At 50.6% G+C, this 22,654-nt stretch overlaps 2 protein-coding genes across 7 annotated transcripts; one reads left to right on the forward strand and one right to left on the reverse strand.

Moving 5' to 3' along the window:
* The first annotated feature begins 43 nt into the window (after positions 1-43).
* RAB34 (RAB34, member RAS oncogene family) lies at positions 44-13,652 on the forward strand. Of its 4 annotated transcripts, none has more exons than XM_079956002.1 (12): positions 44-125; positions 1,725-1,783; positions 3,102-3,200; positions 4,508-4,599; positions 5,705-5,770; positions 6,846-6,947; positions 7,101-7,165; positions 8,778-8,829; positions 9,598-9,679; positions 10,362-10,452; positions 11,457-11,564; positions 12,834-13,652. In XM_079956002.1, exons 3-12 carry the CDS (start codon positions 3,147-3,149, stop codon positions 12,899-12,901), a joined length of 780 nt encoding a protein of 259 aa, XP_079812128.1. In that variant the 5' UTR covers positions 44-125; positions 1,725-1,783; positions 3,102-3,146; the 3' UTR covers positions 12,902-13,652. The 4 variants fall into 4 exon arrangements, with proteins under 4 accessions (XP_079812128.1, XP_079812130.1, XP_079812127.1 ...); XM_079956001.1 differs by lacking the exon at positions 44-125 and adding an exon at positions 554-779; XM_079956004.1 differs by lacking the exon at positions 1,725-1,783.
* Positions 12,185-20,865, reverse strand: LOC307204436 (adenine phosphoribosyltransferase-like). 3 transcript variants are annotated; one of them, XM_079956007.1, is made up of 7 exons: positions 20,746-20,865; positions 18,640-18,796; positions 17,069-17,162; positions 16,157-16,303; positions 15,063-15,158; positions 14,743-14,916; positions 12,185-12,590 (listed from the first exon to the last, which is right to left on the reverse strand). In XM_079956007.1, exons 2-6 carry the CDS (start codon positions 18,760-18,762, stop codon positions 14,759-14,761), a joined length of 618 nt encoding a protein of 205 aa, XP_079812133.1. In that variant the 5' UTR covers positions 18,763-18,796; positions 20,746-20,865; the 3' UTR covers positions 12,185-12,590; positions 14,743-14,758. The 3 variants fall into 3 exon arrangements, with proteins under 3 accessions (XP_079812133.1, XP_079812131.1, XP_079812132.1); XM_079956005.1 differs by lacking the exon at positions 12,185-12,590 and having other exon boundaries at positions 14,382-14,916; XM_079956006.1 differs by lacking the exon at positions 12,185-12,590 and having other exon boundaries at positions 14,382-14,916; positions 18,640-18,824; positions 20,746-20,863.
* Between the last annotated feature and the right edge of the window lie 1,789 nt (positions 20,866-22,654).

Consider the following 22,654-nt stretch of genomic DNA (forward strand, 5'->3'; position numbering starts at 1 on the left):
CTTCGCCCTCCGTCGGCGTCTGCAGGGGACTCCGCCCGCCCCGCCGCCTCCTCCGCCCCCGTCGGGCTCTGAGTCACTAATCGCGAGCAGATGCCTCCGGCCAGAGCCTCGCCTGGCTGCAGAAGGTAAGGGGGCGCACGGAGGGGGTGGGGAGAAGCCAGAGAGGCGGGGGCGCTGGGCAAACCGCCGAGGCCGGGTGGGTAGGGGAGCTGAGCCCCGAGACCTATTTGCCCGCCCGGCCGTCGGCGAGGGCGCCCCTGAGGTTACGCAGAGCGCCTTGGGCGCAGGATAGGATGGATGACAAGGAGGAACGGGGATGTTGGTGGCCTCCGGGAGCCCCGGCACCTATTTTGCTCGCCCTGCCGTCGGCGAGGGCACCTCTGAGGTTACGCAGAGCGCCTTGAGCAATGCAGGATGGGCGCAGAGGAGAGGAGAGGGTTGGCGGCGCTTGTTCTGTGGACGGCGAGGGCGCCTCTGAGACTACGCAGAGCGCCTGGATCGGTGCGGGATGACCAAGAGGAGAGTCTCCGTGAGTCCCCGCACCTCTTCCTTCCCCGGGACCAGATCCTCGGCGGGCTGCCCACCCTCCGCCTGCGCCCGCCCCGTCTGGGCTGCAGGCGAACCTGGAAGGAGCGGGTGTCTCGCCATCCCGGGTCTCCTCCTCCTCCTCCTCCGCATCCCCTGGAATTTCCGGGGATCGGGTTACGCGACCCTCCTCCTCCTCCTCCTCTCCGGCTGCAGACTTCCAGCGAGCGGGACCAGAGGCGACGGGGCGGGCGGTGAGTACCAGGCTCCCGGCTCCGCCATGCCTTCCTTGCCCGGAGCATTGCAAGCGCCCCCACCCTCTGCAAAATGGGCCCCCACCCTCTCCCTCTCCTCTCCCTCCTCCTCCCTGTCTTCGCCACGTCTTGCCCGCATCCAGGAGAGGTGCTGAGGCCTGCCGGGATGTCTGCTCCCTCCCTGGCTTAGGAGAAGAGTTGAAAAACAACAGACGGCTTTGATTTGGGGGGCGAAGGGGGGAGAGAAGGGGAAAGGCTCCTGGGCAGAGCAGCTTTTCTGCATCCAGAAGGCTCCCAGTGCAGTCCTGAAACTTTGGAGAGCCGCTGCTACCGGTCAGAGACTCCTGAGCTAGGCAGGCCAATGTGTCTTGACTCAGTAGGGAGCATCGTATGGAAAGGCATACAGCCACTTCTTCTGTGTCCCCATTTAAACCAGCCTTTAATTCAGAGCCAGGAAGACTAGAATCTTGGTTTATTTTTTAAAGGAGGGGCTATAGCTCAGTGGGAGAGCATCTGCTTTGCATGCAGAAGGTCCTGGATTCAAATTCTGCCAGCATTGCCAGGTAGCATTCCTGTCAAAAACCTTGAGGAGCTGCTGCCGGTCAGTGTAGACAGTATTGAGCCAGATGGACCAATGTATCTGACTCAGCAGGGAACATCCTATGATTTTTCCCCCGCTCTCTCTCCTATTCTCCCTGCCTGGATCCAAACTCTCACAAGAGTTTTTTTTCTCTTTCTTATTTTGTAAAATTTGTACACGCAGACTGGAAAACTTAGCGGCCTGCAGCAATTCCGTTGCACCCGCCTGCTGCCAACCAGGACGCCTTCACCCGAGGCACTGTTTTGGGGGCGCACCCTGGATTGTTTTATGGGTGCCCTGTATGAATGAGGCAAGTGGGTGCAGCACCATCATTTATTAATCTTTATCGATTTATATTCCCCCAGGGAGCTCAAGGTGGTTGGCATAGCCCTCCCCATTTTAACCCTCACGATAACCCTGCAAGGTAAGCTGGATGAAGGGATGGTGTCTGAGCCAAAGGTACCCCGTAAGATGGGGGGGGGGGGTTGGCATTCAAATTAGATGCTCTGCAGCACTGACCCACAGCCCTTCCCAAACACCTGGAGGGCTCCAGGGTTCCCCCCCTACAAATCTAGGATTCTATTGCTCCCACCGGAAGCCACATATTTCTTTTGGAGGTCTTTTCAGGGCCCCAAAGTGGGTCCCTCAAACATCAAGTATCAGGTAGCGCAGAATATTTGGGGAAGAGTTTTTCAGCGATGGATAATGTGCATTTGGTCAGCCCCTGTGAGAACAGGATGCTAGACTAGACAAGCTCTTGGCCTGATCCAGCAACCTCTTCTTGTTGTTGTTGTTTAGTCATTTAGTCGTGTCCGCCTCTTCGTGACCCCCTGGACCAGAGCACACCAGGCACTTCTGTCTTCCACTGCCTCCCGCAGTTTGGTCAAACTCATGCTGGTAGCTTCGAGAACACTGTCCAACCATCTCGTCCTCTGTCGTCCCCTTCTCCTTGTGCCCTCCATCTTTCCCAACATCAGGGTCTTTTCCAGGGAGTCTTCTCTTCTCATGAGGTGGCCAAAGTATTGGAGCCTCAGCTTCAGGATCTGTCCTTCCAGTGAGCACTCAGGGCTGATTTCCTTCAGAATGGAGAGGTTTGATCTTCTTGCAGTCCATGGGACTCTCAAGAGTCTCCTCCAGCACCAGAATTCAAAAGCATCAATTCTTCAGCCCCTTCATGGATCACTGCCTTGCCGTGGCGAAGGGGCTTGAATAACTCAGAGAAGCTATGAGCTGTGCCATGCAGGGCCACCCAAGATGAACAGGTCATAGTGGAGAGTTTTGACCAAACGTGAACCATCTGGAGCAGGAACCGGCAAGCCACTCCAGTATCCCAGCCAAGAAAACTCCATGGGCAAAGACAGCAACTTCTTATGGAGGTCTATTGTGATAGCAGAACCTCCATGCCCAGGGACAGTCTACCTCTGAATACCAGGCCTTGGGAACAACTGGAGAGTTGCTGTTTGTGGGCCTCCCTTTGGGGGCCTGGTCGGCCTCTGTGAGAGCAGGATACTGTCCTGGAGGGGCCGTTGGCCTGGTCCAGCAGGCTCTGTTCTTATGTCATCAGTTCTAGATTTATGATTTTAAAAAAGCAGGGAAATGACTCCAGTGAAAGGTCCCAGCGGCAAGGAGCTTACAGTCCAAAGTTTGAAACTGCCCCACGGAGAAGGGCAAGGGTGTGTGTGTGTGTGTGGCATGGACACCTGCACTGCCCACTTTTCAGAAATTAAAATCTGTGCTTCCAGGTGGGAATATTGGACAGCTCTGCAGTCAAACCTCGAGTCCCGACGATGAATATCCTTGCCCCTGTCAGGCGGGACCGCGTCATTGCCGAACTGCCGCCGGTAAGGGGGCCAGTAGTCCTTGGAGGCAGGGGGCGGCGGGCAGAGCTCAGCAGCAACACTTATGGTGTCAGAATCTCACTTTTTAGCATCAGGATGGTTTTGCACCTGTGGCTCTCCCCCTTTCCCCTCTGGCCCCACCCACCACTGATCTTCGGCCCTTGGAAGGTTGCCAAGGAGACGGTGTGGCCCTTGATCTGAGAACGGCTCCCAAGTCCTGCTGGCATGCACATTTCTCGCCCCCCCCCTTTCTGCTAGGAAAAGAGAATGGAAGCCAGGAATGGCTCAGCTATGGAGCCAAACTGGGGGTGCTGGAATTTTGGGGTGCTTGCACCAGATTGGAGATTTTTGGTGGGAGGCTGTGTGTGTGTGTGCCTGGACAGAGAGTGGGGTGTGTGACCTGTATTTGGAGAGCAGGCCTTTTAAAGTATCATAGAGCTGTAGAGTCGGAAGGGAGCCCACAGGGTCATCTAGCCTAACCCCAGGCCCCGTCCCCATGCAATATTCCCCGGATGTCCTGGGAAAAACGATCTGGAGCCTTTTTCAAATGGCCCACCGGCTCAAATCAGGGGGAGGACAATAACGGAAAAAAATCAGTCTCCTGGCCTGGGTTGGACTAGATGACCGTAGGGTTCCCTTTCAGCTCTGGTAGGGAGAAAACGGTGGAGGAAAAACCCTTTTAATTCCTCAAGAGCAGGGGTCAGCAAACCTTTTAAGCAGGGGGCCAGTTCACTGTCCCTCAGACTATGTGGGGGGCCAGATTATATTTTGAAAAAGAAAATGAACAAATTCCTATGCCCCACAAATAACCCAGAGATGCATTTTAAATAAAAGCACACATTCTACTCATGTAAAAACACACTGATTCCCGGACCATCCGGGGGCCAGATTGAGAAGTCAATTGGGCCGGATCAGGCCCCCGGGTCTTAGTTTGCCTACCCATGCTCTTGAGCAGGCATAGGTAACCTTCAACCCTCCAGCTGTTTTAGGACTACAACTCCCATGATCCCTAGCTAACAGGACTAGTGGTCAGGGATGATGGGAATTGTAGTCCAAAACATCTGGAGGGGCGAAGGTTGCCTATGCCTACTTAAGAGCATCAAAAACTTAGAGGTGTGTGTGTGTGGCTGCACAGGTGGCCTGTGAACTCAGCGGATAGGGAAACTTTTCTTTAAAATGCACACAAACTTATTTGTTTCTTGTGGGTTTGTGCATGTGGTGCTGGGAGGAGTCTTTGCATTGGAAGGAGCATACAGAGTGGGGTGTGTGGCAGTGCCGTAACTCCCCCCATTCCTCGTTTTCCTTCCCAGTGCTTCACCAAAGGGGCCGCGCTCCATTCCAGGACCTGCTTTCACCCCAAAGTGGTTGGGATGTGCCAGTCCCAGAGGACGGGGACCGTGGGGTGAGTATTTAACGCCAGAACATGAGAACACTGAACAAAGCTGAAGGTCGGAAGATTTGGGGTGGATAAAAGGAAGTCCTCCTTCACGCCGTGCGGAGTTAAACTGTGGAACTCCCTGCCACTTGGATGGCTTTGACAGAGGTTTGGACAAATTCCTGGAGGAGGCGAGGACTATCGAGGGCTCCTTGCCAGGATGAGCTTGCTCTGCCTCCACAGTCGGAGGCAGTCAATGCTTCTGAATACTAGTTGCTGGAAAAGAGAGGGGTCTTGTGTTCGAATCCTGATTGTGGGTTTCCCTTTGGGGCATCTGGTTGGCCGCTGTGAGAGCAGGAGGCTGAACTAGATGGACCACTGGGCCTGATCCAGCAGCCAGGCTCTTATTATGTTCTTATTTACGGAGACCCTTGTCTCCACCTTTAAAGACCATCGCCATGACCTTCTAGAGGCCAAATCCACAGATCAGTTAGGGGCACAGAAGTCTATTCCTTTTATCTCCTGCACAGAATCCTGGAATTGTAGAGCTGGAAGGAGGGACTGAAAGGCCCATCTAGTCCAAGCCTCAGAATGCAAACATCACAGCTGATTTGTCAGCATTTTCCTGCAAATTCCTCCTTCTGTACACATGTAGTTTTGTCTAACATGAATATTTTTGCACAGCGGTTTCCCCAAATAGAATGCAGCCTTGTATGTTATTTTTTCCTGATGCCTGCATTCATATGCACCCTTTGCATCCTTGCACACTTTACTTGTCTGGAGAACTGCACTGCAAAATCCATGGAAAATGTGAATTTCTAAGGACAGCTGTGTTTTCCTTCACGTATTGTTTCAGAAACTGCAAGTCAGTTTGTCTTTAAATGTGCAAGTCTCTTTGCTATAGCATGACGAGAGAAGGAGAAAGACTTCTCTATCCGATTTTTGCCACCCCAGGGGTGATTTTACCCATCTCTGTCACACTCCACCCCTTTTATCTCCCTTCAGTCTTAGCTTAGATAAAAGCCCCCTGGCATTATGAACAGTTCCTATTAGGGGAGTCTCTCCAGGCCCCCAATAATTCAGGCTACCTTTTTCCTAGACATTAACTCAGCCTTTCCCCCCTACTCAACAGGTTTAAAATTTCCAAGATCATCGTAGTCGGTGACCTCTCTGTGGGGAAGACCTGCTTGATCAACCGGTAACTATGGGGGAATACCCGGGCGGATCGGGGCCCAGGTCTTGGAGAATCCTGGGAATTGTAGTTTGCTCAGGATGCAGGGAACTGTAGCTCACGGAGTTCAGCACCCTGAACAAACGGCAATCCCCAGGGGGCCCCACGGCTGTTTAGAGCGCTTTAAATGTAAAGTGTGGATTTGACCCCCAAGTCCTTTTATGCCAGGATGACGAACCTGTGACTTTTGGCTGTCGGTACTCCCCACACCCCGACTGTCCTTGGGTGTTTTTGCCTGGTTGCAAATGTCTCTCTGAACTGTGCAAAGGGACGACTGCTAGAGGGTTGCTGTTTCTCGTGGGGGGGGGGAGCAGAGGAGCACCCCCTCCATTTGCCAATGGACCTTTAAAGCCCTTTGTGGCTTAGGGCCCTTGTATCTACAGGACCGCCTCTCCTGGTCTGCCCCACAGAGGACCTTACGGTCCATGAACAACCATAGTTTAGAGGTCCCAGGCCCTAAGGAAGTCAGACTATCCTCCACCAGGGCCAGGGCCTTCTCAGTGATGGCTCCAACCTGTTGGAATGCTCTGTCCCATGAGACCAGGGCCCTGCAGGATTTAACCTCCTTCCGCAGGGCCTGTAAGACAGAGCTATTCCACCTGGCCTTTAATTTGATTTCAGCCTGATCTTTTATTTCCCTTCCCTCCACCTCCCCTTTTATGAAGTTCACCCGCTCTGAGACCCCACAGCTAATTCTCCCCTGGCCTCCTCGCTGGCCCAAGTAGGACCAATTCAGCCAGCTAGCCCTGGGGATTATCTAAGGCTTATTTCCCCTAAATTGATTTTTGAATTTTATTGTTATTCATGTTTTTATACTGTATTTTATGCTGCTTTTATAATTGTTTTAAATTTGTTGTTAGCCGCCCTGAACCCGGTTTTTGAACCGGGAAGGGCAGGGTATAAATAAAAAATATTATTATTGATCTTGAGCAGGAAGAGGCTGATGCAGAAGCCAACCCTCTCCTCCTTGACCCCTCTCTCTCTCTCTCTCTCTCTCTCTCTCTCTCTCTCTCTCTCTCTTTCTCTCTTTCCTTATCGTCAGCTTTTGCAAAGACACTTTTGACAAGAACTACAAAGCCACCATTGGGGTGGACTTTGAGATGGAGCGGTTTGAGGTGCTGGGAGTCCCCTTCAGCCTGCAGCTGTGAGTACCTGCAGCCCACCCACCCAACCTGTCCGTCCTGCGGGGGGACCCCTCCCTCGGCCCCCTTCCTAAGTCATCCCCGCTACGCGGAGAAGCCCTGCTCTGGAGCTCTGTGGCACCTGCAGCCTAATGCCTTCCTTGCCTCCCTGCCAGGTGGGACACAGCCGGCCAGGAACGCTTCAAATGCATCGCCTCCACCTACTACCGTGGAGCTCAAGGTGAGACAATGCGATTATCAGGGGTTGGAGGGTCGGTCTGTCTGTCTGTCTGTCTGTCAGTGTCTCTCTTTGCAGCAGATAGCTCCCTGGAACACAGCTAACAGGTGGGCAAGCAACCTTGAGGACTAGCTCCTTATGGGGGCTGTTAGGATATAGTTCTGTTCCACCTTAAAAGGAACAGGCATGACTGTTGTGTGTCACATGCCTGTTTACATTTCCAGCACAGTCTGCTGGGAACTTCGTTTGTATATTGCTTTTGCTATTGCTGTTTTGCTGGAGACGAAGGGAAGCAGACATGTTTTTCCTTTGTTCCTGAACTCTGCTGAATAAACGCCTGTAAATAATGCTTACACACGTCTCTGTCCGCCACTTCCATTGTGAGGATTTATTCACTCTGCTGATAAGAGCATGCACAGCTTCTGAACGTTTCGGAGGCTCGTGTCGCTGATTGATGCTGTTCCGGGAACCGGAGTTGCTGGCCGGTGGCTGGAGCCAGCTGAGGGCCTGCCAAATGCCCCCGTCTCCCCGGCGGCATCCCAACAGGGGCTTCCCTGCAAGGATGTGCAAGCAACATTTGAAAGCAAAAAACTGGGTTCCTCTTGGCATTCTCCGTGGGTGGTGAAAAACTGCAGAAAGGAACCCTCTTTTGTGACCACTGGGGTCCCATCCATGTGGGAAGTCGGTGTGTGCCAATGAATATTTCTTGTTACTTGGTTGTGCTTGGGCAGGGGCGAATGAAGACGTTGTGACACCCGGGGCGGGGCATCGCTATGTAGGGCGCACGTGCGGTGTCGCTACGTACAACGCATGCACCGTACATAGCGATGCCGCATATGTGCTGTACATAGCGGTTTGCCGGCGGCGCTGCTCCAGCGCTGTACAGATGGTGCTGGGATCCTCTGCTCAAGTGGCGCCAGCGGCAAACTGCTATGTGCAACGCATGTGCAGCATCGTTATGTACAGCGCATGTGTGCGACGGCACACATGCGCTGTACATAGCGGTTTGGTGGCTGCAGCAGGATCCTCTGCTTGTGGCTGCAGAGAAACAGTTTCTATCCAAATGCGATTTTGGTTTTAAATGCAGTGTAAGGTAGTCTCTATGGGAGTATAGTGTATTTAATTATGGGGTGTCGAGTTTTAAGGGGGCTAACCAGGCTGGGATAGCTGGGAAAGCAGGCTTGTTGGTTTTTGAATGTCTGATGTAGATTTTTTCAATTTCGTTGTTCCGTATGGGACAATGGCAATAAACATTATCGTATCGTAGATTATCGTATTGTATCCTCCACATGCAGCTGTGGCAGAGCGATGGCTGCTCACGCCCCCACGAGCCCCCACGGGGTGCCTTCTTATCACCCCCCCAACATGGCACCTGGGGCGCACCGCCCCCCCCTATTGTGACGCCATTGTGCTTGGGGGCTAACCTTTGGGGCATGTGGCTGAAAGTCCCCCATCCAGCATTTCCCAGAATTTACCATCTCAAGAACATCTAAGCCCTCCCTTTCCTCCAGACCTTGAACTGTCTAATTTTTTTGGGGGGGGAAGGGGACTTAGAAAGGGGTCCCCTTTTCTCCTCCGTGACCTCAACTCTGCAACTCTCCCCGCCTCTCCGCAGCCATCATCATCGTCTTTGACCTGAACGACGTGGCATCCCTGGGCCACACCAGGTGAGTTACCTGTCGAGTTCGCCGTCTCCAGCTGGCGTCAAAGCTGTGCTGTCAACAGGGTGTGTGTGCGTGGCTGTGAGTTGTGCTGGATCGAGCCCCTGACTCAACATTGATTCCAGAACCAAATTGCACCCGTGTGACCCTACTGCGATTCCTGCATTGCGGGGGGCTGGACTCGATGATGTTTTTGGGCTCCCTCACACCTCTGTGTGCAACGTCAAGAGATTAAAACAACCCCCTTCATTTTGGTACCTTTGACGCTTTGTGGGGAGGTCAGGGCCCCTCTCGGCCTCTATCCTACCTCGCAAGGTTGTTGTGAGGATAAAACAGGGAGGAGCAGAACTCTGCACGCCCCCTGAAGCTCCTTGGATATCAACGTGATAGAAAGATACTACACTTGATCTTAGCCAAAAGGCTGAGAAGCGAGAGTCAGAGGTCATACATTTTCTTTTACTGGAGAATGATCAGGAGCTCACCAAGTTAGTGGCTAAATATCTCTATTTGGTTTTTTGTTGTCAAAATACACTGCAGACGTCTGATCTCCCTGGAGACCAAGAGATGTGACGATAGACCGCTCTGCCTCCTTTCTTTTAGCAAATGTTTTGTGCCACTGGGGAAGTGGTAATTCTGTATTGATTTGTTTTGGATGTTGTATGTGATGCCAATAAAAGGTTTGATGATGATGATGATAGCTAGATAAGGAAATAACTAATAGTAGCAGTGATAGATTCCACTCCTGGATTTCTCTCTCTGCCCAATCTGTTCCAGGCAGTGGCTGGCTGATGCCCTGAAGGAGAATGACCCTTCTAGCGCCATTCTCTTCCTCGTCGGCACCAAGAAGGATCTCAGCGTAAGTTGGGGAGAAAAAGAGAAAGGGAGATAGAGGGTGGGCTGTATCCTGCCTGCCCCACTTCCCTGCAGGACCCTCTGCCTTGTTCAGAAGACATCTCCTGCGAACTCCGTTCAGGGCTCTTTCATTGAAGCTGCGCAGAGCCCTCCCTCCTCCAACCACTGGCCCTCCAGCCCAGGATCATTTGCATGGCACGGGGTTGGGCTGGATGACCCCTGGAGGCCCCTTCCACAATTCCATGATGCCCTGGGGGATGAGGCTACTGATTCATGGAGGTTCTTCACAAGGGCTTACAGGGAACAGGCACAGCCAAAACTCCTCCTACCTGCCCCCCGACTTGCCACTCCCCCGTTTTGCTTCCAAGGTGATCCTGGCAACTTGATCGAAACCTGGATCCCGTTGGATCAGCCCAGTTCAGGATCCAGCCAAATCCAGCCCAGTTATTTATCATTAAGGGGGCAAGGAAAGAGGACACTTCCACAAACCTTATACTCTCTCAGCCACAGTGCCGTCTTTGTGATTGGTGCTTCGCAAGGGGGTAGCTCTCTGCCCCAAGCAGCTTCCAATCTGAAACTCACCCTGGAGGGAAGGGGAGGCAGGGAAGCAGCACTTCTAGCTGGGTTCCTGGAGCTCCTGCCGCTGTCCTTCCATTCCTCCTGAGCCCTTCCCTTCCCTCTCACAGTCTCCGGCGCAGTACAGCCTCATCGAGAGGGAAGCTCTTAAGGTGGCCAAGGAAATGGAGGCCGAATATTGGGCTGTCTCCTCACTCACAGGTAAGTTTCTCTTTTGCACAGAGACTCTGTTCTCGGTCGAAATGCTTCCGAGTACCTGTGCCTGGAGGCTGCAGGAGGGGAGAGTTGCCCTTGTGCTCGAATAAACCATAATAAAGCTCCTACTTCGTGTGCCTCCTCCTCAAGTGGTCCGGAGGGTGGCAACATGAGAACAGGGCCTTCTCTGCAGTGACTCCCCGACTGTGGAATGCTCTCCCCAGGGAAGTTCGCTTGGCACCTTCATTATATAGTCATACCTCAGATTACAGATGCTTCAGGTTGCATTTTTTTGGGGTTCAGACCACTGAAACCTGGAAGTAACCCGTTCCGGTACCCGTTCCAGAACGGGTTACTTCCGGGTTTCGGCAGTCGCGCGTGCGCAGAAGTGCTAAACCGTGCTTTGTGCATGCACAGAAGCGTTAATTTGCAACTGGCGCATGCACAGACGCGCTGCTGCAGGTTGCGAACATGCATCCCGCACGGATCACGTTTGCGACCCGAGCGTCCACTATACACCTTTAGTTGCCAGGAAAAAAGTTCCTTTTTAACCAGGCCTTTGGTTGATCTGATTGACATCCTATACCCTTTTAAAATGTGGCTCTTTTGAGGGCGGTGTTTTTGTTTGGATTTTATATATTGTGATTTTTTTCTGTGAACCACCCTGAGACCTCCAGGTTCAGGGTGGTATATAAATTCAATAATTAATAATAATTAAAAACAAAACAAAACACCTGGCTGGCCCATGTGAGAACAGGAGGCTGGACTAGATGGGCCACAGGCCTGATCCAGCAGGAGGGTCTTCCGACTGGCAAATTTGGGACAGCTAAAAGAGTATATTTCTGAATGTAGTGTCTGGTTAACCTGCGGAACTCACTTCCACAGGAGACAACGATGGCCACCAACTTAACAGGCTTTAAAAGAGGATTAGGCAAATTTATGGAAGAGGAGAGGGTGGTCTATGGTATTTAAGGAAACAGTATCACCCCCCGCACCCCCCCTCCCCACAGGTGAGAATGTGCGGGAATTCTTTTTCCGGGTTGCAGCGCTGACCTTTGAGGGCAGTGTGATGGCGGAGCTGGAGAGGAGCAGCGCAAGAAGGATTGGCGACGTCGTGCGTAAGTGTGCCCCTCGTCACATGCGTCCAGCTGGCCCCATAGCGGGCGGAAACTTCAAACAGCCCCCCACCCCCCAGTTTCCACAGAGGCAGCCCCACTTCTGCCCCAGAACCAGCTTGGTGCTGTCCGGAGCTTTGTAAATGGAACTGTGCATATTCAACACTTTAAAAACCCCAAAGCATGGTGCAGAATTTTGGTATAAATTCTGCCCTGGGAAAAAGCCACATCCTTCCGCCAGCAAAAGTTCTGCAAGCAGAGCAGATCTCCACCGACTGTTGCAAAAGTCCTTGCAATGCCCGTCTTGTTTTCGTTCCCTGCGTTTTAATAGATTGGTTCGTTCTGTTTTGGTTCTGTTTTTGCATTTTGTCTGCCTTGCTTTAATTTGTCTGAGCTGCCTTGAGCCGCAGTCCAGGGGAAAAGATAGGATACAAATAAATCTAATGATAGTTTATTATTGCAAAATTTACTGTGCTCAAATAAAATTTGTAGAGGTGCTTCTGCTGTGCTTTTTTTTGGTTCATTGAAGTTATTCTGTTTTTAGAGCTGCTGTGCTGCTGCTGCTGCTGCTGCTGCTGTTTTTTAATCTTTGAGGGCTCCGTGCTATAAAGCAGTTTCTAAGCTTGTTAAATAATAATGTTTTAATTTTTAGTGTATTTCTTTATATCCTGCTTTTTCCCAAGCAGGAACTCAAGGCAGCTTACACAAAGCAAAACAACACAGACAGGATATAAAAAACTGAAAAGATCTATAAGCTAATCATTAAGATAACAATAGCAATACCTCTCAAGTCCCCTCTCTGGCACAGCCCACCATGTTTCTCACTGCATCTTCATGAGGACTAGAAACTTGTTTGCTTCATAGAGACTCTTGGGATTCTTGGGAAGCTTCCCTGTTTTGTGGTATTTCAATAAACACACAGCTCTGCTGATGGATGGTGACAGGCAGAGTTTAGCCAATGAGAATGGGATGGGGGGCGGGCTCCATGTCACCAAGGTTACGGCTGCCTCTTCCCAGTGATCCACAGTTCTGCAAGCCAAGCAAAATTGTGTGATTTGCCGCAAAGTTTATTTGCACCGCAGGTATTTTGTTTATTATTATTAAATAATTGGTAAAGATGGGTTAGTTTTCAGGGTTTGTTGCAAACTTAGAGCTTGTGCATTTGTTTTGTTTTTATCCTGCACATTTTGCCTGTACCTTCACAAGGACTAGAAACTTGTTTTACTCATAGAGGCTGAAGTTTTCCAGGATTTTTCGCTCTGCCTCTTTCAGGGATCCACAGCAACGAGCGGGACCTTTACCTGACTGAGAAGCGTCGGAGAGCGAAATGTTGCCAGTGACGCAAGTTGGGGGAAGGAATTTCACTGGCCTGAACATTTGCACTGAACTTATTTCTATACCAAAGAAAAGTGTTGCTGTTTTTTAATGATTTTTTTTTAAAGAAAAGAACAGATTGCCTCATATATAGGACCATCACAAGCTGCTTTGTACTAAGTCGAGCCATTGCTCCATCTAGCTCAGTATTGTCTGCACTGGCTGGCAGCAGTGGCTCTCTGGGATTTGAGGCAGAAGACCTCCCCAGCCCCACCTGGGCTTGCTGCCACGGACTGAGCCTGGAATCGTTTTCCATGCAGAAAGCAGGTGCTCTAACCACTGAGCAGTATGTCATTCCTGCATTGGAAAGGGTTAGACTAGATGTCTCATGGATCCTCTTCCCTGGGTGAAGCTGGTCTGTTTTTCTGCCCCCAGAGCTCTCCCACCCCCAAATATTTCTGCCCTCTTGGCTTCTTGTGGGGCAGCCCAGGAAGAGAATAATCAGACGTTTCAACATTCATTTCTACATTCCATGGGTTCCTTCGCCACAACCGTTTCCTGTTGGTGACATCCATTCCTGTGCCAGGACATGTAAGATAGTGCCCTGGTTTTGGTGTCATGGGACATGTCCCACCCCATTGGGCACAAAGACCCCCTTGTCCCCCCCCCCAAAAAAAATCCTGTTGCAGACAGTAATCATTAACCAAAGCACCTCTGGTCTCCTGGTACGAATCGCATTCGGTCATAATAAAAGTTGAAATGTTGTGCTTTTTGTAACTGTTGCCTTGAATGTGCGTTGATGGGGTTGGCTAGCAGCGGGGTGTCATTTCAGCCTGGGGGGGTACATTGCCTTGTGGGGGACTTTCTGGGGGTCAAGGGCAGGCCCTGAGGCAATGAGTGTTTGGGCCCCAAGGAATGTGACGGCCAAATGCCCCCGCTGGATCAGGCCAGGGGCCCATCTAGCCCAGCATCCTGTTCCCACAGTGGCCAACCAGATGCCTCAAAGGGAAACCAACAAGCGAGATTCGAACCCAAGAGCAGCACTCTCCCCTCCCCTGGTTTCAGAAGAATTGCTGCCTCCAGTAGCCATCGAAAGCCCTTTCCTCCTCCATGAATTGGTCCAATCTTCTTTTGAAGCCATCTAGTTTGGTGGCCATGCCTGCCTCCTGTGGCAGGGAGTTCCACAGTCTAACCCTGTTCTGTGTGAAAGGGCTGAACCACTCCTGAATCTTCCTACGAGAACAGGTGTGACTAACTTAGGTCCAGTGTGTCTTTGGGTAGAACTTGGGCACAACCCCACCATATTGTCCAATACTTAATTTCATGTTTCGCTGCTAGGAGGGGGAACTGTGGCCCTCCAGGCATCTCTGTGTGGCCCCAGGACCATGCAGGGGGTTGGACTAGATGACCCTTGGTGTCCCTTCCAGCGCTACAATTCCATAACACCCTCCTCTCCCCACAACATTCCCCTCTCCTCTCTGCACCTCAGGACCTCCACCCAAGACCTCAGTGTTTGTTTTTTTAATGCAACATGGAGCACTTTGTACATCAACGCTATCAATGTTTAGCCGCGATTACAATGGGTTGGGATGGATGACCCTTGGGGTCCCTCCGAACTCGGATTCTAAGTTTCACCGATTCAGCAGGTGGTTTATTAACTACACCGGGGCAGAAGAACACAGAGAAGGAACATTTTTTCTGATGGAGTGCCAGATAAGCTGGAAGGTACGCAGGCAAGATTCCCAAACTGGTCTGGAGTTACGAGCTTGCAAGATCCCGGAGGTTAATGGCCCGGGAAGCAGGCGGAGTTTGCCACTATTGGGACGCCACGGGCCTCTGCAGGACACCTTGGGGGCCGTGCATATACCTGTGTGTCTTCCTCCCTACTGCGGTCCTTGGTTGGGGTTGAAGGCCTGGAAGGAGTCCAGCTTGTGAGCGTTGAACTGGGGCATCACTTTGGGGGGCACACAATGCGCCCACTTGTAGTGGTCTTTCAGCCAGAGCCCGCCCTCGCTGTCCTCCACGCAGATGGCGGCGATGCCTGCATGCAAGGTTGGGGGAAAGACAGCGATCACCGACAGATTCAGAGCCAGGGTAGACTGCTCCTGCAGCTGGAGGCTCCACCAACCTCTATTGCTGCTAGGAATGCCAAGGGGGCCGAGCCTGGCCGCCTGCTCACCGACCCACCTGCCACTAGGCCGCCTTGTTCCTCCACCAGGTGGATGGCGCTCCGCATCGTCCCCCCGGTCTCGACCCACTGGTCCACCAGCAAGACGCGAAGGCCTGGTCAGAAAGGGGGCAGAGGGCAAGGTGGGGTTAGTGTGCCAAGTTCCGCCCCACCCCGTTCCTCACCTGAGAGGTTAAAAAATATATGTGGATCTGGAGCAATAGCTAGGAAACCTCAGAAGAGCCCTGCAGTGCTGGATTAGGCCCAAGGGGGCCCAAGCGTAGGGTTGCCACATGGCAAAAAGAGCATCTTGGGGAAATTTCGGAAAACCGGCAAAACGTCGGGGATTTTGAGGTTGATTGCCAACAACTTTTGAGTTTCGTTTCCCAGAAAAAGCTCCGATACTTTGCGTTTGCTGAAAAAAAATCTTTTGCGTCCTGAGTTTTTACTTCTAGAAATACGGCAGCCCTGCCCAATGGGAAGCCCACAAGCTGGTCCTGAGCACAATTCTCCAGTGCCTGTATTCACAGGTAGACTGCTGCTAGACATGGAGGTTCTGCAATCACAATAGACCTCCATAAGAAGAATCTGGATGGATCAGTCCGGCCTCCTGTTCTCACAGGGCCAACCTGCAGTTTCTAGCAACTGGTATCTCCCCTCTGACAGGGGAGATAAAACCTACTTATTAGCCATTTTTAGCATTCACCTCCATTAATTTGTATTTATATGTGCCGCAGAAGATCCTGCCCACAGGCAGGAACTCAGGGCAATGGTAAAACTCTTCCCTCCTGCGCCCACAAAGGCATTTACTGCCTCTGATGGAGGAGGGCGTAGATAGACCCCAGCTCCTGTCAGTTCCAGTGGCCAGCAAGCTCAATGGTTAGTGGTGATGGGTACCCAGCCCTGACCCTGTCTCTGTGTGTGTAGACATCAGTTCCTTTGGGGAGGGAGAACTGGACAAGGGGAAATTCTTGTTATTATTTCAGGAAGTTTTAAATGTTTGACATTGAATTATGTTTTTATATGTACTGGAAGCCACCCAGAGTGATTGGGGAAACCCAGCCAGATGGGTGGGAATATAAATAATAAAATTATTAGTATTATCTCTGCTCACCTGGCGAGATGGCGTCAGCCCGCATCTCCATCACCTTCTCACGAGCCTGGTAGTCCTTGTAAGGCTTTGAGAGAGTTTTCACGCACAGGTGCCCGGCTTTGCGTATGGCCAAAAAGCCCTTCTGGAGGGTGTGGGCGATGGCAGCGCCTGAGGGCGAGTTGAGAAGGGCAAAGGGGTGCCCCCCTGAATTGTGAGTTGCCACGCCATGCCCTCCCTAACCCCAGCCCCAAATCGATTCATTTTGTTTTCACCAAACTTATCCCCAGGGTTCAACCCTGCTTGGAAAATACTCCAGCGTCCTTTGCCATCATACTGAGAATGCAAAATAAAATAATAAAATTCCTACTAACTTAGTTGGTCTCTAAGGAGCTACTGGAAGGAATTTTTAAATTTTATTTTATTAATTTTTTTTGTTTCAACTACGGCAGACCAACACGGCTACCTACCTGTAATTGGGAATGCAGAATAGGTTTGCTGGAGAGGGAATGCCCTCTGCATGTGCTCAGAGGCATTTTTAGGAACATAAGAACAACAGAGGAGTCCTGCTGGATCGGGCCAAAGGGGACCCACCTTGTCTGGCAGGCTGTTCTCATAACCAGACGCCCCAAAGGGAAACTTGCAAGAAAAATCTGAGCACAAGGAGTCCTCTCTCCTCCTGTACTTTCCAGCAACTGATTTTCAGAAGCATTATTGCCTTTGACTATGGAGGCAGAGCGCAGCCATTGCGGCTAGGAGCCTTCGATAGCACTCTCCTCCTCCGTGGCTTTGCCCAAAGCACTTTTAAAGCAATCCAGGTCAGTGGCCATCCCTGTGGCAGGGAGTTCCACAGCTGAACTCTCCACTGCATCTCTATCCCTTGGATCGCTTCTGCGTTGCTCTTTGCACTCCGGCCAAGCCAAGCCCCCAACTCACCTAGGATGAAGCCCATTGCATCAATGCCAGCAACCAGGTCGATGGGGTCGCCCCGAAAGGTTTGCAGGAGATCTTCCACGCAGTCCTGCAAGGCCTGACGAGATCAGAGAGGGAGGGAGGGAGAGTGACTGGGGCAGCATCAAGGGGCTCACAAATCTTCCCTTCTAATGGGAGCTTCCAGTTGCCATTCTAATTCTGTGTATTCCCAATATCAATGTGTATCGTTAACCTCTATTATTACTATATCCCTAAAGATAAGGTCAGAGTCTTTTCATACGCAACAGCGGCCGCAAGAGTACTTGTGGCCAGAAACTGGAAGAGCAAGGAGACTCCCTCAATGTCAGAGTGGCAAATTAAATTCTGCGAATATATTGAACGAGCCAAGATGACAGCGTCAGTTAGAATGCGATCAAAACAAGAATTAAGAAAGGAATGGTAGTGTAAATCTTTGGATAAGTACTGACTGAGTTCATTAAGCTAAGATGCAATGATTCTAGAACAGAGGATTGATTAATGTGATGAACAAATATGAACACAACGACAGTTTTAATGTAGCGAGAAGGACATTGTGCAAGTGGGTGAGGGAAATCACATGGATATTTGGATAAAAGGTGAATGGGGTATAGGGTTAGATGTGGGGAATCCGTATACAGTATTTAATATAATATATGTTATGTACAGTGCTGAAATTGTACGGTAACTAACATGTAATATGAATTTAATAAATAAATAAATTGGGCGGGAAATCTCTATTATTACTATTTTGTTGTTGTTAGTGTGTGTATGTAATTTTTTCATTTATTCTGGGAGCCTTTTTTCCCCAACAGCACCATGGTAAATCCAGCAACGGGAAATTTTTCCGCTGCCTGCTTTCCCTTGATGCCCTAAGCCAGGGGCCAGCAACCTTTTTCAGCCGTGGGCCGGTCCACCGTCCCTCAGATCTTGTGGGGGGCCAGATTATATTTTGGGGAGGGGAAATGAACGGATTCCTATGCCCCACAAATAACCCAGAGATGCATTTTAAATAAAGGGACACTTTCTACTCATGTAAAAACACGCTGATTCCCGGACCGTCCACAGGCCAGATTGAGAAGGCGATTGGGCCAGATCCGGCCCCAGGGCCTTAGGTTGCCTACCCCTGCCCTAAGCACAGGCTTATTTTGTTTAATGGTTAATCCGGCCCTGACTACAGCCCGGTGAGGTAGGTTAGGCTGAGGGTCTCACCCAGGGAGAGTTTCATGGCTGAGTGGGGATTTGAGCCCTGGTCCGTCCCAGGATAACGCTCTAACCACTACACCACACTGCCTCTTATCTTCTCCCATCTCCCACCTGAGAAAAGCCCGGTTCCACACCAGCCTCTCATGTTACAAAAAGCTACTTCTGTCCATTCACTCCCACCCCCCACTGTAATGCACCGCCTCAACTCCTTATCACAGAATCTGTAAAGTTGGAAAGGGACCTGTGGGTCATCTAGTCCAACCCCACAGCACAATGCGGGCCTCAAACCTGCAACACTGAGATTAAGAGTCTCCTGCTCTACTGACTGAGCTATCCTGCGGTCCATCAGGTACCTGGGGGTGGCAGTAGAGGCGGGAGGGGTCCAGCCAGGCGAAGCTGGGGCCTTTGACGTTGGGGGCCATCAGCCCCAAATACCAGCCCTGCTCTCGTGGGTCGGGGACGTGTTTCAGATCCATGGAGACGTGGTAGGGTCAGCAGATGGAGGAGAAGCTGTAAGGGAAGGTGGGTGGGTTGGGGGCTGGAGAAGAATACATGCAAAGAGATGCTTTCTATCGCAAGGTTCCTCAAGAGTCACCAGAAATCTTGCACCAATTGGAGCAGACTCTTCCACATTTCTTTGTGAGCTGCCTTTCCAGAGTTAAACCACGTGTCGAAAAGGCTTCGCAGTTCCCTCTAACAGCTGCAAATGCACATTTAAGCATCGCTGAGAGCACCTCAGTAAGTCTAATAATAATAATAATAATAATAATAATAATAATAATAATAATAATAATATTTTATTTATACCCCACCCTCCCCAGCCAAGATCGGGCTCAGGGCGGCTAACACCAGATATAAAACAATTGATTGAAATACAACTTTAAAAACAAGCTTAATACAAAATACAACAGAATAAAGCAATCCCCGCACAGGGAAGTCTAACAATAAAGGGATGGAACTGACCTTCACGAGGACTAGAATATTTCTTGCTAGGAGTATCTGCTTTGCATGCAGGAGGCTCCACATCTCCAAGTCTGCACAGCTGCCTGAAACCCTGGAGAGCTTCTGCCAGTCAGTGCGAACAATATGGGGCTAGACAGACCCAACACTCTGACTCACTCTGGGGCAGCTTCCTATTTCTGGCTCAGGGCTCTAATGACCAGCTTATTGAGCAATTCATCCTGATTCGCTTATGGGGACGTTGCAGCAAAACAAGAGTTATTTATTTCCTAACAGTTACCTATCAGTTTATTGGGGGGGGGGAGCCCTCAGAGCAGTTTACAAAAGAGATAAATCGATAACATTAAGTTGATGGACTGTGCCGAAATGGCAAAATTAACTGGGAAACTCGGGAATCAAGAAGACAAGAATTTTTTTAAAAAGAATGGGAAATGTTTATAATGTATATACAAAATAATTGTAAACAGGTCAAAACATTAGCAGGACTTTAAATACACTTGTAATGTAACAGAAAGTATAGATAACTTAGGAAGATGAAAAACTGGAGAAGTATTGATAAGCAGTTGAAAATAGAATCAAAAGGACCAATGGAAGGGATGGAGGGGGGGGAGTCAGGAGATCCAGAGTAATCTCAATATTTGGATTTTGTACTGCTTTTTGATGTATGTATGCATGTATGTACATTTATTCATATATATTTGAAAATCAAATACAAAGATTATAAAAAAAATACTGGAAAAAGCCAATAGCATTATAAATCAGAAAAATTAACAGCAACAACAATAATTTAAAGCTTTCGTAAAGTTAAAATAACAGTAGACTGAAAAGAGATTAAGACTTGCCTCAACTTCCTAAACAGCTGGGTAGTCTTGTCTGAAGAAAAGTAGGTTTAGCAGGCTTAGCCAAAAAGAGGACGGTGAAAAGGTATCAACAGGCAGTGAGTTCCAAAGTTTAGGTGCTGCCATAGAATTGTGGAGTTGGAAGGGGGGGTCATCTAGCCCAACCCCCTAAAATGCAGGAACTTTTGGCCCAACATGGGGCTCGAACCCGTGACCCGAGGTGAAGTGTCCCCCGCTCTGACGACGACAGCGCTATCCCAGCAGAGTTATCACACCCTTCCCAGCCTGTCAGGCCCGATCCCTTTCCTTCCTCCTTGCAAAAACAGTCCAATCTTTCCAGGGAAGTGAAATGGTTGTGCAAGAACCCCACCCGTCCCCAAACCGCCCTAGAATCCCTCCAGCTGAATTTGCTGGGATGAGCTGGAAACAGCAACATTCTGGAAGTTTGGCGTGGATTTCTTAAAGGAGGAATCAAATGTGGGCTGGATCCTCTTCCGTCCTTGCCTGTGGGTCTCCGCTCTCCAAAATAAATACATAAATGCCCACCCCAATAAACCCGACATTTCCCAAACGTCAGAGGCAGCCCCAGAATTTCCCTGGGGGGAGAAAACACCCCAAAAGCACACTACTTCCCATTCCCCCATGTGGCATGCCCAGTACCTGGGAGAGGAGATCTGATCTTTGCTTCTTCCCAGGCCTCTTCCAGACAGACGGACACTCAGGAGGTGCTTTTTCCTGGGAGGCCAAAGGTGCTACTGGATCCAAGCGGAGGGACGGAGGGAGGGCCTTGGGCCACGGACAGTGACAGCTGGGGAAGCCCAGCCCTTGCCTGGCCAGGGTCCAGACTCCAGGGCCAGCTCTGGCCTGACAGTTAAAGCTATTCACAATTCATTCACCACGAGGAGCCCAGGAGGGGGAGAAAACAACAAGGGAGGTCCAGAGAAGCAGCGGAACAGGAGTGAGGCTCAATCCAGTTCGTTGGGAGGCTTGCAACAAACGCGCTTTCCTCAAAAGATCAGACTTCTTTGTGATAAGGAAAAGCAGCGGAGAAATGCTGCCAGCCAGTGTTGGCAGCATGGAGTTAGATGGAGCAGTGCTTTGGCTCAGGAGAAGGCAGTGCCCCATGCCCCAGAGGAAACCCACCAGCTGGTTTCCTCATTTAGGATGTGGGGCAAATCCTGCTTCAGCAAGGCTGAAGTCATCCGAAGTCTTGTGTCTAGATTAAGGGAAGTGATAAAGGTAAAGGTAAAGGGACCCCTGACCGTTAGGTCCAGTCGTGACCGACTCTGGGGTTGCAGCGCTCATCTTGCTTTATTGGCCGAGGGAGCCGGCGTACAGCTTCCGGGTCATGTGACCAGCATGACTAAGCCGCTTCTGGCGAACCAGAGCAGTGCATGGAAACGCCATTTACCTTCCGGCTGGAGCAGTACCTATTTATCTACTTGCTTTTGAACTGCTAGGTTAGCAGGAGCAGGGACTTAGCAACGGGAGCTCACCCCGTTGCAGGGATTCGAACCGCTGACCTTCTGATTGGCAAGCCCTAGGCTCTGTGGTTTAACCCACAGTGCCACCCACATCCAAGGGAAGTGATAGTCTGACTCTAATCTGCCTTGGTCAGACCACCCCTGGAAGACCATGTCCAGTTCTGGGCACCACAATTTAAGAAGGATGTGGATAAGCTGGAAGGTGGGCAGAGGAAGGCAACCAAGATGACCAGGGTTCTGGAAACCAAGCCTGATGAGGAACAGTTGATGGAGCTGGGTATGTTTGGACTGGAAAAGAGGAGATAGGAGAGCCATCTTCAACTATCTCAAGGGGGTCACAAGGAAGAGGGAACAAGATTGTTTTCTCCTGCTCTGGAGGGTAGGATTCAAACCCATGGCTCCAAGCTACAAGAAAGGAGATTCCGACTCAGCATCAGGAAGAACTTTCTGATGACAAGAGTTGTTCAACAATGGAAGAGACTCCCTCGAGAGGCAGGGGACTTCTCCTTCCTTGGAGATTTTTAAGCAGAGGTTGGATGGCCCTCTGTCCTGGATGCTTTCGCTGAGATTCCTGCATTTCAGCGGGATGGACTAGAGTGCCTTTGGGTCCCTTCCAGCTCTTAAGATTCTATGATTCTATGAGGCTCAGGGTAAGGTTGCCAGCTTTTCATAACAGTGAAACTTTTCAGCGAACTTTTCTTAACAGCGGCTGGGTAGTTCTGTGGTGCTGGGATCAGTGAGTTCCCAGGATTATTTGGGGGGGTTGGGGGGAGTGATATAAATGTCTGGGGCGGACAGAGAAGTGGAAGGAACGTTCGTCTCAAATGCTGAGCAGGACTCTCAGATCAACGCCTGAGGGCGCCATTGGCTTGTCCTTTGGCTGAACTTCATGAATAACCAGTGACCATCATGCCCAGATCTGCTACAGGAAGGAAGGAATCAAGGGAGCTAAGAACCTTCGTTCTTGTTCAGACTAGCACTGGTGGCAAGATTTGAGTGACAGAGTTGGAAGGGACCTCGTGGGCTCATCTAGTCCAACCCCACTGCAGCACAGAACCACAGCTACATCTAACTTCATGCACAAG

Source organism: Podarcis cretensis, assembly GCF_951804945.1.
Source record: "Podarcis cretensis genome assembly, chromosome: 15".
Classification (NCBI taxonomy): Eukaryota; Metazoa; Chordata; class Lepidosauria; order Squamata; family Lacertidae; genus Podarcis; species Podarcis cretensis.